Consider the following 11,832-nt stretch of genomic DNA (forward strand, 5'->3'; position numbering starts at 1 on the left):
ACAGGAGAAGAATGACAATAGAGTTCACTGGGCCAGTGTCCGCTTCCATCACAGCAGGCCCTGGCGTTTCAAATCTTCGTAGGTCTTTTTGTTGACCACGTTCCCACTGGAATCCTCATACTCCTCCTGAGCAGAAAAAAGGAGCTTGTTAGGGTCAGGTAGCTGGCTCAAGGTTGACTCAGCCTTCCATCCTTCCAAGGTAGGTAAAATGAGTACCCAGCTTGCTGGGGGTAAAGGGAAGATGACTGGGGAAGGCACTGGCAAACCACCCCGTAAAACAAAGTCTACCTAGAAAACGTCGAGATGTGACGTCACCCCATGGGTCAGTAACAACCTGGTGCTTGCACAGGGGACCTTTACCTTTTTAGGGTCAAAGCGTGGGGCTGGGTAGGAAGAACAGAACTGAGCCACAAGGAGGTTTGGTCTGAATGTATCTTTCCAAAGGAGGATGGGAGAAGAGAAGGGGCCACTGGCTTCCCTCACTTATATCTGGCTCCTGGTTCTCTTTGCTAAAATAGTGCAGCATCAACACCTGGCATCCCCCCCCCAAAGGCATTATTAAATCATCTCCGGCTCCTGCTTACCTCTGTGTCTGGTTGCCACCTCTCTGAAGCCTTCTGTTGCTTTAGCTTTGACCACACTGGAACACACAAAGGGAGACGCACACAAAGTTAGACAATTCCCACTGGCTCTGCCAGTTTCCCCAAACCTCATCTTCTACCCTCCCACACACCCCTGCCCCAGAGCAAAGCAAATGGTGTCTTAGTGAGTGATTTTGCTGCCTTAACGACAAAAAATAATAATCATGTACAACTTAGCTCCTCAACTTAGCTCCTCATGGCAAAAAATCTTAGATGAGAAATTGTCATTGTTGGGCTTCTCGCAGGATATGTTATTAGATCTTGGGAAAACAGAAGCTTTCACCAAAATTAAAAAGCGCATTAAAGAACTTGATTATAACAACACTGCTTTTCATGCTCGCCATGTCTGTTCATCCCAGTTCTTTGGAATACCATCACTACGTGGTTTGCCTGCTTATACTTATTATTTGACAACTCCTCGTCTTTCTAGAGCCTTCTATTTAGCTAGACTGAATGCTGACCCCTCTATGGTTATGCAGGGCAGAATTTTGAATATACCATACCCACACAGAACCTGTCCTTGCACTTCTGGCTCTATCGATTCATTAGCTCATGCCCTCTTGGAATGCGGCTTTTACGAGGAACTTCGATCACATTATATCTCTCCCCTTTTAACATATAAATCTAATGCCTCGGTGTCTGACATAATGTCCTTTTTTACTAAGTGGCAGGGATCCCAAGGCTACATTGTCAGTGGCAAGATTTGTTTTAGTCCTTATACTGTATCCCTCAAACATTAGATATATGATGCTCAAGATCAATGGATCAAGGAGCTTCTAAGGGATAAAGGAAAGGTAAAGGAAAGGTATAACTTAGTTAAAGGTAAAGGTCCCCTGTGCAAGCACCGGGTCATTTCTGACCCATGGGGTGACGTCACATTCCGACGTTTACTAGGCAGACTTTGTTTACGGGGTGGTTTGCCATTGCCTTCCCCAGTCATCTTCCCTTTACCCCCAGCAAGCTGGGTCCTCATTTTACCAACCTCACAAGGATGGAAGGCTGAGTCAACCTTGAGCCGGCTACCTGAAACCGACTTAGTTAGTTAAAATGTGTCAGTTCATATATCTATGGCATTTAAAAGTTTACGTTAGTTTTCTACAAGCAAAATTGCAAATACACCTAATAATAGAGGGAGATGCTGCTGAAAACTGAAGCAACTTATTGCCGCCTTAGCACATTTTGCTCATTCCAAAAGAGAAGAACTTTGTCTTTAAATGCAATTGGACAGGAATTATCTTCAACATCTGTACAAATTTCCCAATATTTCGACTGGAAAAACTGAAAGAACTCTTTGGGGGTAAAAATTTGTTTTTAGTTAATTATTTTTCTATTCTTTTTCCCCCAGGCCTTTGTTATCTCTAGTGTTGGTTCCTCAGGTGAAAAGTTTTGCTCTGGGCCTGGAAGTTGCAGCCGCTGCAGAGGCCAAAATGGTCCTCCTCACATGCTTGGACACACTCGACCAAAAAAAAAAAAAAGGAAAAGCCAGTAATTCCCTAAACGGGACAGAGGTTAGAGCACATCTCCCAGTGCCGGTCACTGTACCTAACAACCCAGATATGGCCAAATGCCACATAGAGCATGAACGCAGCCACTTACGTGAAACGGCATCTTCGATCTGTGTGACATTTGCAAAGTGAGCTGTGTTGGGGATGCCCAGGCATCGCATTCCGTGGGCATGGCGCCACTCCTGAGCAGGAAGAAAAGGGTATAGAGAAGAGGATCAGGCACCCTGATTGTTTCTCTCCCCTCTCCCGCCAAAAAAGCCCAGAGTATTGGCAGCCAGAACACCAGTCCCAAGACGCGGCCAGGGGCTGCTACTTGACTGGTTTAGTAGCTGAATGGATACTCCTAACCCCTCTTTCTTCAGCCGTCACAGCCTGGAACTCATGCAGTATAGCAGCCCCAACACCCAGCCAACGGGCCACTTCTCCTCCTCCCACAGTGACTCTTAAACTTTGCAGTGGACCAAACAAAAGAGTCCAACAGCACCCCTACCGCAAAGTGTCGCTGGAATGCTTTGGGCCCCCGATATGTGTAATTGCCACAGATCTCGCAGTTGTAATTTATGTTCAGGCCGTGGAGCTTGTAGAGCCAGTAGGGGATGGGCTGGAAGGCAAGAGAGAATGCAAGGAGGAAGGGAGAAGAGGACAAAAATATAAGAGCCCTGCTGGATCAGAACTCCAGTCCATCTAGACCAGCATCCCCATCTCACACAGTGGTCAGACAGACAGTTACTACAGAGAGCCAACAACAGGACTAGGGGGGACATGATTGCTCCCTTTAAGTATTTGAAGGGCTGTCACTTAGAGGAGGGCAGGGAGCTGCTACTGTTGGCAGCAGAGGATAGGACTCGCAATCATGGGTTTAAATTGCAGGTGGAAAGGTACCGGCTGGATATTTGGAAAACATTTTGTACAGTAGTTGTTCGACAGTGGAATCAGCTACCTAGGGAAGTGGTGAGCTCCCCCTCACTGGCAGTCTTTAAGCAGAGGCTGGACAAGCACTTGATACCCTAGGCTGATCCTGCATTAAGCAGGGGGCTGGACTAGATGGCCTATATGGCCCCTTCCAACTCTATGATTCTATGAGGACACAAAGGCTGAGACCTTATCCTGATGTTGCCTCCTGGCAGTGGTATTCAGAGGTTGACTGCCTCTGAATGTGGAGGCTCCCTTCAGTTATCATGGATATAAGCCACTGATAGACCTGTTCTTCAGGATGCCAGGTATGCTCATGAGAGGCCTCTGACTCCTCTCAGCCACCCCCAGCCTCCCCTTACCTTGCCATCCCAGCCCAGGGGCAAGTTCTTGGGATTGTATATGATCTCGTTGTCTTCATCCTCGCTCTCGCTCTCACTGATCTGCTCCTCCTCTTCTTCCTCACGCTCCTCACCCGTCCGTGCCTGCTTGCGCTGCACATTCTCATGTGTCAGCTGACGTTGCTCCTGCAGAGGGAAGCAAGAGCCTGGGAATGCAATTCGCTCGTTGCTACTACCACAGGGCCACAACGCTATAGGGAAAGTGATGTAGGTGCTTACCCCAAGGATTTCAACGTATTCGTAGATCTGAGCCTCCAGGAAAGCCAAGTCCTTGTTCCTCTCAGTGTCCCTGTGGAGACAACAGCACTGATCTGAGCCAGCTGCAGCTAGCGAGAACCCCCCTTCAACAGATGCCCAGGGGAAAGTGAATAAGACAAACACAGAAGCGAAGGCGCTAAGTGATGGCTAAAGGCAGCCATATCGAACTCACCCTGCTTAGCAATAGGAGTGCCAATGGCTCAACTCACCGCTTGCTGCCTTTTGTCTTTGGGTTCTTAGCAAACAGGGAAGAGTCAAGGGCCTCCAGGGACTTGCCCTTGGTGCTGAACAGCCTCTGAGCACGCTCTTCTAGTGTCCTGGGTAAAATTGGGGGTGGGGAGGGGAAGAAGATGAAGACATGACCAAGGAAGAGTCTGTTTGGGAAGTGAGCTTGGACTCCTGTGACCCTACAGAGCTTTCTCCCTTACACAAGAGCTCCAACAGAAAAGAAGCCCCCTTCTCAGCAGACAGCAGCTAAGCCCCCTACTTACCCACCACATTTGAGTCCCAAAGCCAGAAGTGCAGATTTCAGCCTGTCCAGTCCTAGGGAGGCCAACTCCTGCAGACATACCCAAAGGCACAAATGCCCAGTTAACACAGCTCTAGTTGAAGACAACCCAGCCCAAACAGGAAGCCCCTTATGCCCCACTACCTCCTTTCCACAATGAAAGAACCACAAAATGAAAGACAAACCTCCCAGGAAGAGAAGGCCGAGAGGTCCAGGTGGGCGCCAGCGTGAGTGAGAGCGCTGCTGGTCTCTTTCTGCCAAAAGAGGAGGAAATGCAGGCTGAAGGCCTCTGGTACATATACCAGCCAGGGCCAGACATGCAAGCAGCTCTCAAAGTGCCCTGGAGTGGCCTTTTGGAAAAATTGCCCTCTAGATCAGGGGTGTCAAACATAAGGCTTGAGGGCCAGATCTGGCCCCTTAAAAGCTCTTATCCAGCCTATGAGCCAGCTAAGGCAGACACCCTCCCCCCACTCTCAATCCGGGCTGGCGAGGTATGGCCCGGCCTGACCAAGTAACATTTATGTCATATCTGGCCCTCCTAACAATTGAGTTAGACACCCCTGCTCTAGATGGTGCTCATCTAGCTCCAATCCCAACCCACCAAGTTATCCCCAGGGAACTCACCGGCCAGCCGGGGAATGTACCGTTCTCCCACTTCTTTTCAAACTCAGCCTGGATCTTGCCAAAGAGCTCGTTCTGATCTAACAGTGGCTTGACCCGGTCTGTGTAATCCTGCAGGTACTCCAGGAGCATCTCCAGGTACCTGGAATGAACAAAGAGCACAAAGGGGGGCTACAATCTCCCCACTTGAGCAATGTTTCCCACAACCCCCAGTAGCAAAGAGCTCTGCACCACTCATGAAGACCCCATGCTCCAAACCAGCAGCGTTAAATTTGCTTCTGGTGGTTGCTAAGCCCCACATAGAAGAAGTAGCAACTATGTCCAGACACGGTTGCTAAAGCAGCATAGGAGCATGACACAAATACAGGCCAGGACTACATACTACAACTTCTCCCACCCACCCCCGCTTTTCCCCACAGGGTGCATTCACCTCCTGTACTCTGCGTTTTTCCTCTCTTTGGAAATGTCAAAGAGCTGGTCAAAAGTTGACAGGTATGTGATATAGTCCAATTTCTACAACAGAGGATGAGAGAGAATCATTAGCCAACAGAATGACCAGGACAAGGCTTTGCGGCTTCCATCTAATTAGTCCCTTATCACTCCCCATACCATCCCAACAAGCCCCGGAAGACAAAGAGGTAAGGACTGTTACAAAAGGTGCGGGGGGAAATGCCAAGCAACATCCCCAGACAGCACGATCAGAACCTCTTACCTCTGAGGACTTGAGGTTAATGTACTTAAGGTAACAATCATGGAGATCCAAGTAGCGGCCATATCCTTCTTCATCAGTGAACTCTACCAGATCTGCAGGAAGCAAAGAATGGAAGAGTGCTCAGAACTGCCGCACCAAAAACTGGGGAAAGTCACTGACGGAAACGGGCCCAGCCAGAGCTGACCTAGTTTGCGGTATACCAAAATTAAAGCAGGCTCTCTAACAGTTTAATCCATTCACTTTCAAAACAAAGACAGGCGGTTCAGTTTTACTTACTCTGAGCCTCTTCGCTAGGGTTCTCTCGTGCTTTTAAGAGCTCCTCAAATTCCACCGACATTGGAACACAGATCTATGAAGAAGAAACACATTACTACTGCTGTTCAGAAGCAGTGTGTCAGGCAATGAACAGATCACAGAAACGATGCCCCTCAACCCAAAAGATGTTGCAACTAGTTTTATTTAACAAGGTATAAAGTCAAGATAAAAGGTTTATGCTACAGAAGAAGAGGAAGCAGAGTGATACAACAGCAAGACTATGAAGTTCCACAAGCAGACACAATGCAGCGAGAAGGGGCAGGAAAAGTTTTGCGGAAAAGACGAATGCCAGGATGGAAGGTCAAAGGACAGCCCGAAGGAGGGAATGGGAGCCGCACAGCAGAAGTTTTGACAGTGGGGGCAAAAGGGCAGCAACAAAGCATCCCCCTTCCTGACCCATGAGAGGCTCCAGAGTGGCTGCCCATCCTCACCTCGTTGGGGTGCTTCCGGTGAAACTCCTTGATCTGCTTCAGGCGGTTGTAAAACTCTGCAAATTCGTTGGGCCCCGAAATGGCGCTGAGCTCCTCCTTCCGCAACCTGCGGACCCAAGATACCACCTGAGCAACGTGAGGTAATGCCAGAGAGCCCTGGGAATGGCAAGCTGATGCAGCCACAGCCCTCCTCTCCCCACCATCGCCTGACTTACCCATCCTTGTCGTCATACAAGTCTCTCAAGTTGCCGCTCACCTCCATGTAGCGCTGGAGAAAGAGAGCCATTAATAGGGTTGCCAGGTCCCTCTTTGCCACCGGTGGGAGGTTTTTGGGGCAGAGCCTGAGGGCCATCCTCTGGGCATGGAGTAGGTGTCACTGGGGGTGTGTGGGGGAGGTAGTTGTGAAATTCCTGCATTGTGCAGGGGGTTGGACTAGATGACCCTGGTGGTCCCTTCCAACTATGATTCTATGACACTATGAGGGCGGGGATTGGGGAGGGACTTCAATGCCATAGAGTCCAATTGCCAAAGCAGCCATTTTCTCCAGGTGAACTGATCTCTATCGGCTGGAGATCAGTTGTAACAGCAGATCTCCAGCTAGTACCTGGAGGTTGGGGGAGAAATAGACACCACTGTACTAATATCGGGACGATGAGGAACTCAGTACAGGAGCGAAGTGTATACAAAGTGCAAAAAACTTTATAAGCTACCAAAAACTTTATAAGCTACCAATACAGCTATACACACTATATACACTACAAAGCTGAAACACACAAGCTAAGACAAACAATGTGACTGTACAAGGTGGAAAAAGTGTCAAAATGACACAGGTAATGTTCATAGAGCCTCTCTCAATTATAGGAGAAGTGGTATCCAAAGGATTTTCAACGAGGTTCCCAATGAGAAGACGATCGTTTCGAGTTCACAACGAACAAATCTTCATCAGTCCTTCAACGTCCACTTGTACATTCATTCAGTGATCCTTACCCCAAGTGGGAAGTGATGTCTCTTACCCTTCGTGGGAAATAATAACGATTTGGCATTTTTTTGAAATCTTACCCATTATGGGAGAATATTTGAACGAATGACACATTCCCCACCTTGTACAGTCACGTTGTTTGCCTTAGCTTGTGCGTTTCGGCTTCGTAGCGTATATAGCTGTATTGGTATGTCATTTGGGTAGCTTATAAAGTTTTTTGCACTTTGTATACACTCCGCTCCTGTACTGAGTACCTGGAGGTTGGCAACCCTGGCCGTTAAGCGCGCCCGTGGCCACTCCGGCCTCCTCCCTGCCCCCGCCCCGGTCCCCCGACCTTGTACTCACATCCTGCATCGCTCTGGTGCGGTGATCGGAGTTGATCTGGTCACGCAACTGCAGGAGAAGGAAGAAGAGAGACATTATGTTTTTGGGGGGGGGGGTCAGGGGGAGCGCCCCCGACCGACCCCCACCCCGGGGGGACCCCAGCCCCCTACCGTGGACTTGCGCGTCAGCATCTCCTTCACCATGACGTCCATCAGCCGCTCGCGCTCCTCATGGTAGCGGCGCTGCTGCTCCAGGATGGTCTCCATGGCGGCGGCGGCCAAGGGGAGGAAAACGGAGGCCGGAAGTGCGCCGCGCGAGCGGAAGTCGCCCTGCAAAGCGCCGTCCCGGGGAGGCATTTCCGGTTCCGGCAGCGCGGAAGGCGGGGAAGCAGCCGCGGGGACCTCTGCCCCTTTCGCTGGGCCCGAGGCGCCGCAGCTTTTCGTCGGGTTTTTTTGTTTGCTCTTGCGTATTGATGTGGTAAAAGGGTTCGTAGAGGAGGAGGAGAAGACCCAAGACCTAATTTGCAAGAAAACGGTTCTTTATTCGGAGCAACTGCTGCCCAGAGCACTCTACCGAGTAAAAATCTCTGAGCCCCGATTGTACTGAGGAAGGGATATTTATCCAAATTCAAGATATGACAACCCATCAACATTCAGGGTATATCTGATTATAATACCGACAGAGAGGCGGCAGTACAGTAGCAGCTTCACCCGGTTCTTGTTATGGGTTGCTGTAACCCTCCATGACTCTTGCCCCAGTTCCTTAGCACACAAACACACAGAGATATTCTGCCCAGCAACAAGCTGTTCCCTTCAATACATTTTACAGAAAGGAAAAGAGATTATTGCAAATTGCTAAATCAGTGGATCTTCCATAGTCAGGGGAAGTCTACCCTGCTGTCTCAGTATTAAAAGCCGGTCGGACATGCCCTGACGCACACCTGGCCCCACTGTTTTGCTTGGCTCCAAGGCACAGAACCGCCTAGTCTGCCCCCCCCCTGTCCACGGGGTTATTCCCTAGGGGTGGAAAGCGGGGTTTTGCCTGCTTCTCTGCAGTATAGTGGTCTGTCTCCCGGGTTTACATCCGAACCTGCGTTCTGCAAAGCTTGGAGGGAGATCATAGCAAAGCCTGGATGGTTGCTGGCTGGGTGGGAGAGTTTGGGTTTCCCTGCCCCTACAGAAGCTGTGTTACGTGCAGCTAATATCTCTTGCCGCCCTGACCTGGATGGCCCAGGCTAGCCTGATCTCGTCAGATCTCAGAAGCTAAGCAGGGTCAGCCCTGGTTAGTATTGGGATGGGAGACCACCAAGGAAGTCCAGGGTTGCTGTGCAGAGGAAGGCACTGGCAAACCACCTCTGTTCGTCTCTTGCCATGAACCCCCCCCCCAAAAAGGGGTCACCATAAGTCAGCTGCGACTTTACACACACAATATCTCCTGCCACTGTGTGTGTGTGAAGTGCCGTCAAGTCGCTTCCGACTCACGCCGACCCTATGAATCAATGCCCTCCAAAATGTCCTATCTTTGACAGCCTTGCTCAGGTCTTGCAAATTGAGGGCTGTGGCTTCCTTTATTGAATCAATCCATCTCTTGTTGGGCCTTCCTCTTTTCCTGCTGCCTTCAACTTTTCCTAGCATGATTGCCTTTTCCAGTGACTCTTCTCATAATGTGACCAAAATACAACAGCCTCAGTTTAGTCATTCTTGCTTCTAGGGTCAGTTCAGGCTTGATTTGATCTAGAACCCACTGATTTATTTTTGTTGGCAGTTCACGGTATCTGTAATACTCTCCTCCAACTCATTTCAAAGGAATCTACTTTCTTCCTATCAGCTTCAATGCCCAGCTTTCACAACCATACATAGTAATAGGGAATACAATGGCTTGAATTAAATCTTGGTGGTCAGTGACACATCCTTACACTTCAGAATCTTTTCTAGCTCTTTCATGGCTGCCCTGCCCAGTCTCAACCTCCTTCTGAGACAGTGTGTGTGAGGGGGTGTTTATTGGCAATTGAATATCATTCAACAATATAGCATGCATTGGGGTATCTGAGGCCCCAGCTTTGTTTAAAAAGAAGACCAGCTCAAGGTATTTTGTCTTACACGTACAACCCAATTTCTAAACGGGTTCATGAAAATAACCTACACTTTCTGGGATGTTTTTATTTTAAAGCTTCTTTAGTATATCCATGTGTGTGTTAAGTGCCGTCAAATTGCTTCCGACTCATGGCGACCCTATGAATGAACGAATACCTCCAAAACATCCTATTGTTAACAGCATTATGGTCTTGCAAACTGAGGGCCATGCCTTCCTTTATGGCATCAATCCATCTCATGTTGGGTCTTCTTCTTTTCCTACTGTCTTTCACTTTTCCTAGCATTATTGTCTTTTCCAGTGAGTTGTCCTCTCATAATGTGACCAAAGTACAATTGCCTCAGTCATTTTAGCTTCTGGGGAGAGTTCAGGCTTGATTTGATCTAAAACCCACCGATTTGTCTTTTTGACAGTCCATGGTATCCATTAGTGTGTGTATATATTGCAAGGGATCATAGCTTTGTGGCCAAAATACTTTGGTGAATGTTAGAATTGCCTTTCTTCCTTATGGTAAAAATGAAGATTTATTGAAATACATATAATTGCTGAATTAGGATTTAACAATAAACTTAATTGAATTAACCAGGGTTTAAGCATAGTTAATGGTTGTTGAGAATGATCACTGTGCTTATGTTGTACTCCAAGAGATTTGCACAGACCCCCCCCCCCCGTTCATAGTTTTTTCCATGGGTGTAGCTGTGTATGCTTCATCTGATGAAAACAGGCTTTAGCCAGGAAAGCTTCTGCTGCACTAAATCCCTCAATCTTTAAACTGGTACAAGATTCCTTTTTGTTTTTACTAACCTGGTTACCTACCTCTATTGGTTCTTGGAACTTAGCGATTACCTAATTTGTGCTAAAATTTCACCAAGGCATAGCCCTGCTGGATATTGTTGCTAGTACTAAGGCTGAGTCCTGGAATTAAAAAAAATCTCTTAACGATGGTTTCCTTCAACACTCAATAACTTTATTTTCTCACATAGTGCATTGCTTTAATGCCATGAAATGTGGAAGTAAGCCTCATTGAATATTGTGGGGTTTACTTGTAAGTAAATCTGCATAGGATTGTGCTGTGACTCACCTACCTCTCTGGAATTTCTTCCTCCCTCAGAGCCAGATTCCATGAATGGTTATGCAGAAGTCACACTGAGTAGTGGGTTTACTCCATAATGTTACAGCCATAGTAAAGCATCTTTCCTTCTGAAAGCTTGGGCTGGCTTCCCGCACGCACCCGTTCACATTCCTGGAGATTCCACTCACTGCCTTCCAATCTCCTGATTTCCCCTTCCCCCCATCTGTAGTGGGAAGGCCTCATCTTAATTTTCTAGCCAAGTAAAGCGTGGGCCGGGATGTGGAATGGTATGGTTTAGTCAGATCTCGGAAGCTAAGCAGGGTCAGTACTTGGATGGGAGACAATTAAGGAAGACTCTGCAGAGGGAAGCAATGGCAAAGCACCTCTGCTTCTCACTTGCCTTGAAAGCTGCTTGCTGTTGTTGGTAACAACAGCACTTATGTACTTAAAAGAGTGGCCCAGAGTTATACTCTGCACCAGTTTAGGGATGCAAAGCACATGGATTTTTTTAAAAAGTGGCTGGTTGAGGGGAGGGTATAAATTGAATAAAAGAAATAACCTATTTAGAATCAGTTGACACTGAAAAGTCCATCCAATGAGGGTGGGAAACAGGGATTTGGCTGGCTAAAAGTATACAATCCTGTCAGCAAGAACCAAGGAGACAAAAGCTCTACTTACTTGCCTCTCCCCAAGGACCAGACTGGCCCTGACACTTCTGAGTCATGATACTATCACAGCCTGCCTTATCAGGAGGAGATATGCTACCCTACCAAACCCTTCCTGCTTCCCTTTTGTCCATTGCCACTGTTTGCAAAGCCAGCATGGTGTAGTGGTTAAGAGCAGTGGTTTGGAGTGGTGGACCCTGGGCTGGAGAACTGGGTTTGATTCTCCACTCTTCCACATGGGCGGTGGAGGCTAATCTGGTGAACTGGATTTGTTTCCCCACTCCTTCACATGAAGCCAGCTGGGTGACCTTGGGCCAGTCAAAGTTCTCTCTGAACTCTCTCAGCCCCACCTACCTCCCAGGGTGTCTGTTGTGGGGAAGGGAAGGTGATTGTAAGT

General features: G+C 48.2%; 1 protein-coding gene across 1 annotated transcript; it reads right to left on the bottom strand.

Annotated features, from left to right (window-relative positions):
* Positions 1 to 22: 22 nt before the first annotated feature.
* SF3A3 (splicing factor 3a subunit 3) lies at positions 23 to 7,876 on the bottom strand. The gene is made up of 17 exons (XM_056846036.1): positions 7,778 to 7,876; positions 7,629 to 7,676; positions 6,520 to 6,572; positions 6,305 to 6,410; positions 5,835 to 5,907; positions 5,559 to 5,650; positions 5,277 to 5,359; positions 4,850 to 4,988; positions 4,411 to 4,479; positions 4,209 to 4,276; positions 3,927 to 4,034; positions 3,679 to 3,748; positions 3,421 to 3,585; positions 2,637 to 2,747; positions 2,238 to 2,328; positions 585 to 640; positions 23 to 126 (listed from the first exon to the last, which is right to left on the bottom strand). Exons 1-17 carry the CDS (start codon positions 7,871 to 7,873, stop codon positions 49 to 51), a joined length of 1,506 nt encoding a protein of 501 aa, XP_056702014.1. The 5' UTR covers positions 7,874 to 7,876; the 3' UTR covers positions 23 to 48.
* Positions 7,877 to 11,832: the final 3,956 nt, after the last annotated feature.

The sequence above is a fragment of the Euleptes europaea genome, chromosome 3 (genome assembly GCF_029931775.1).
Source record: "Euleptes europaea isolate rEulEur1 chromosome 3, rEulEur1.hap1, whole genome shotgun sequence".
In the NCBI taxonomy this organism is placed as follows: domain Eukaryota; kingdom Metazoa; phylum Chordata; class Lepidosauria; order Squamata; family Sphaerodactylidae; genus Euleptes; species Euleptes europaea.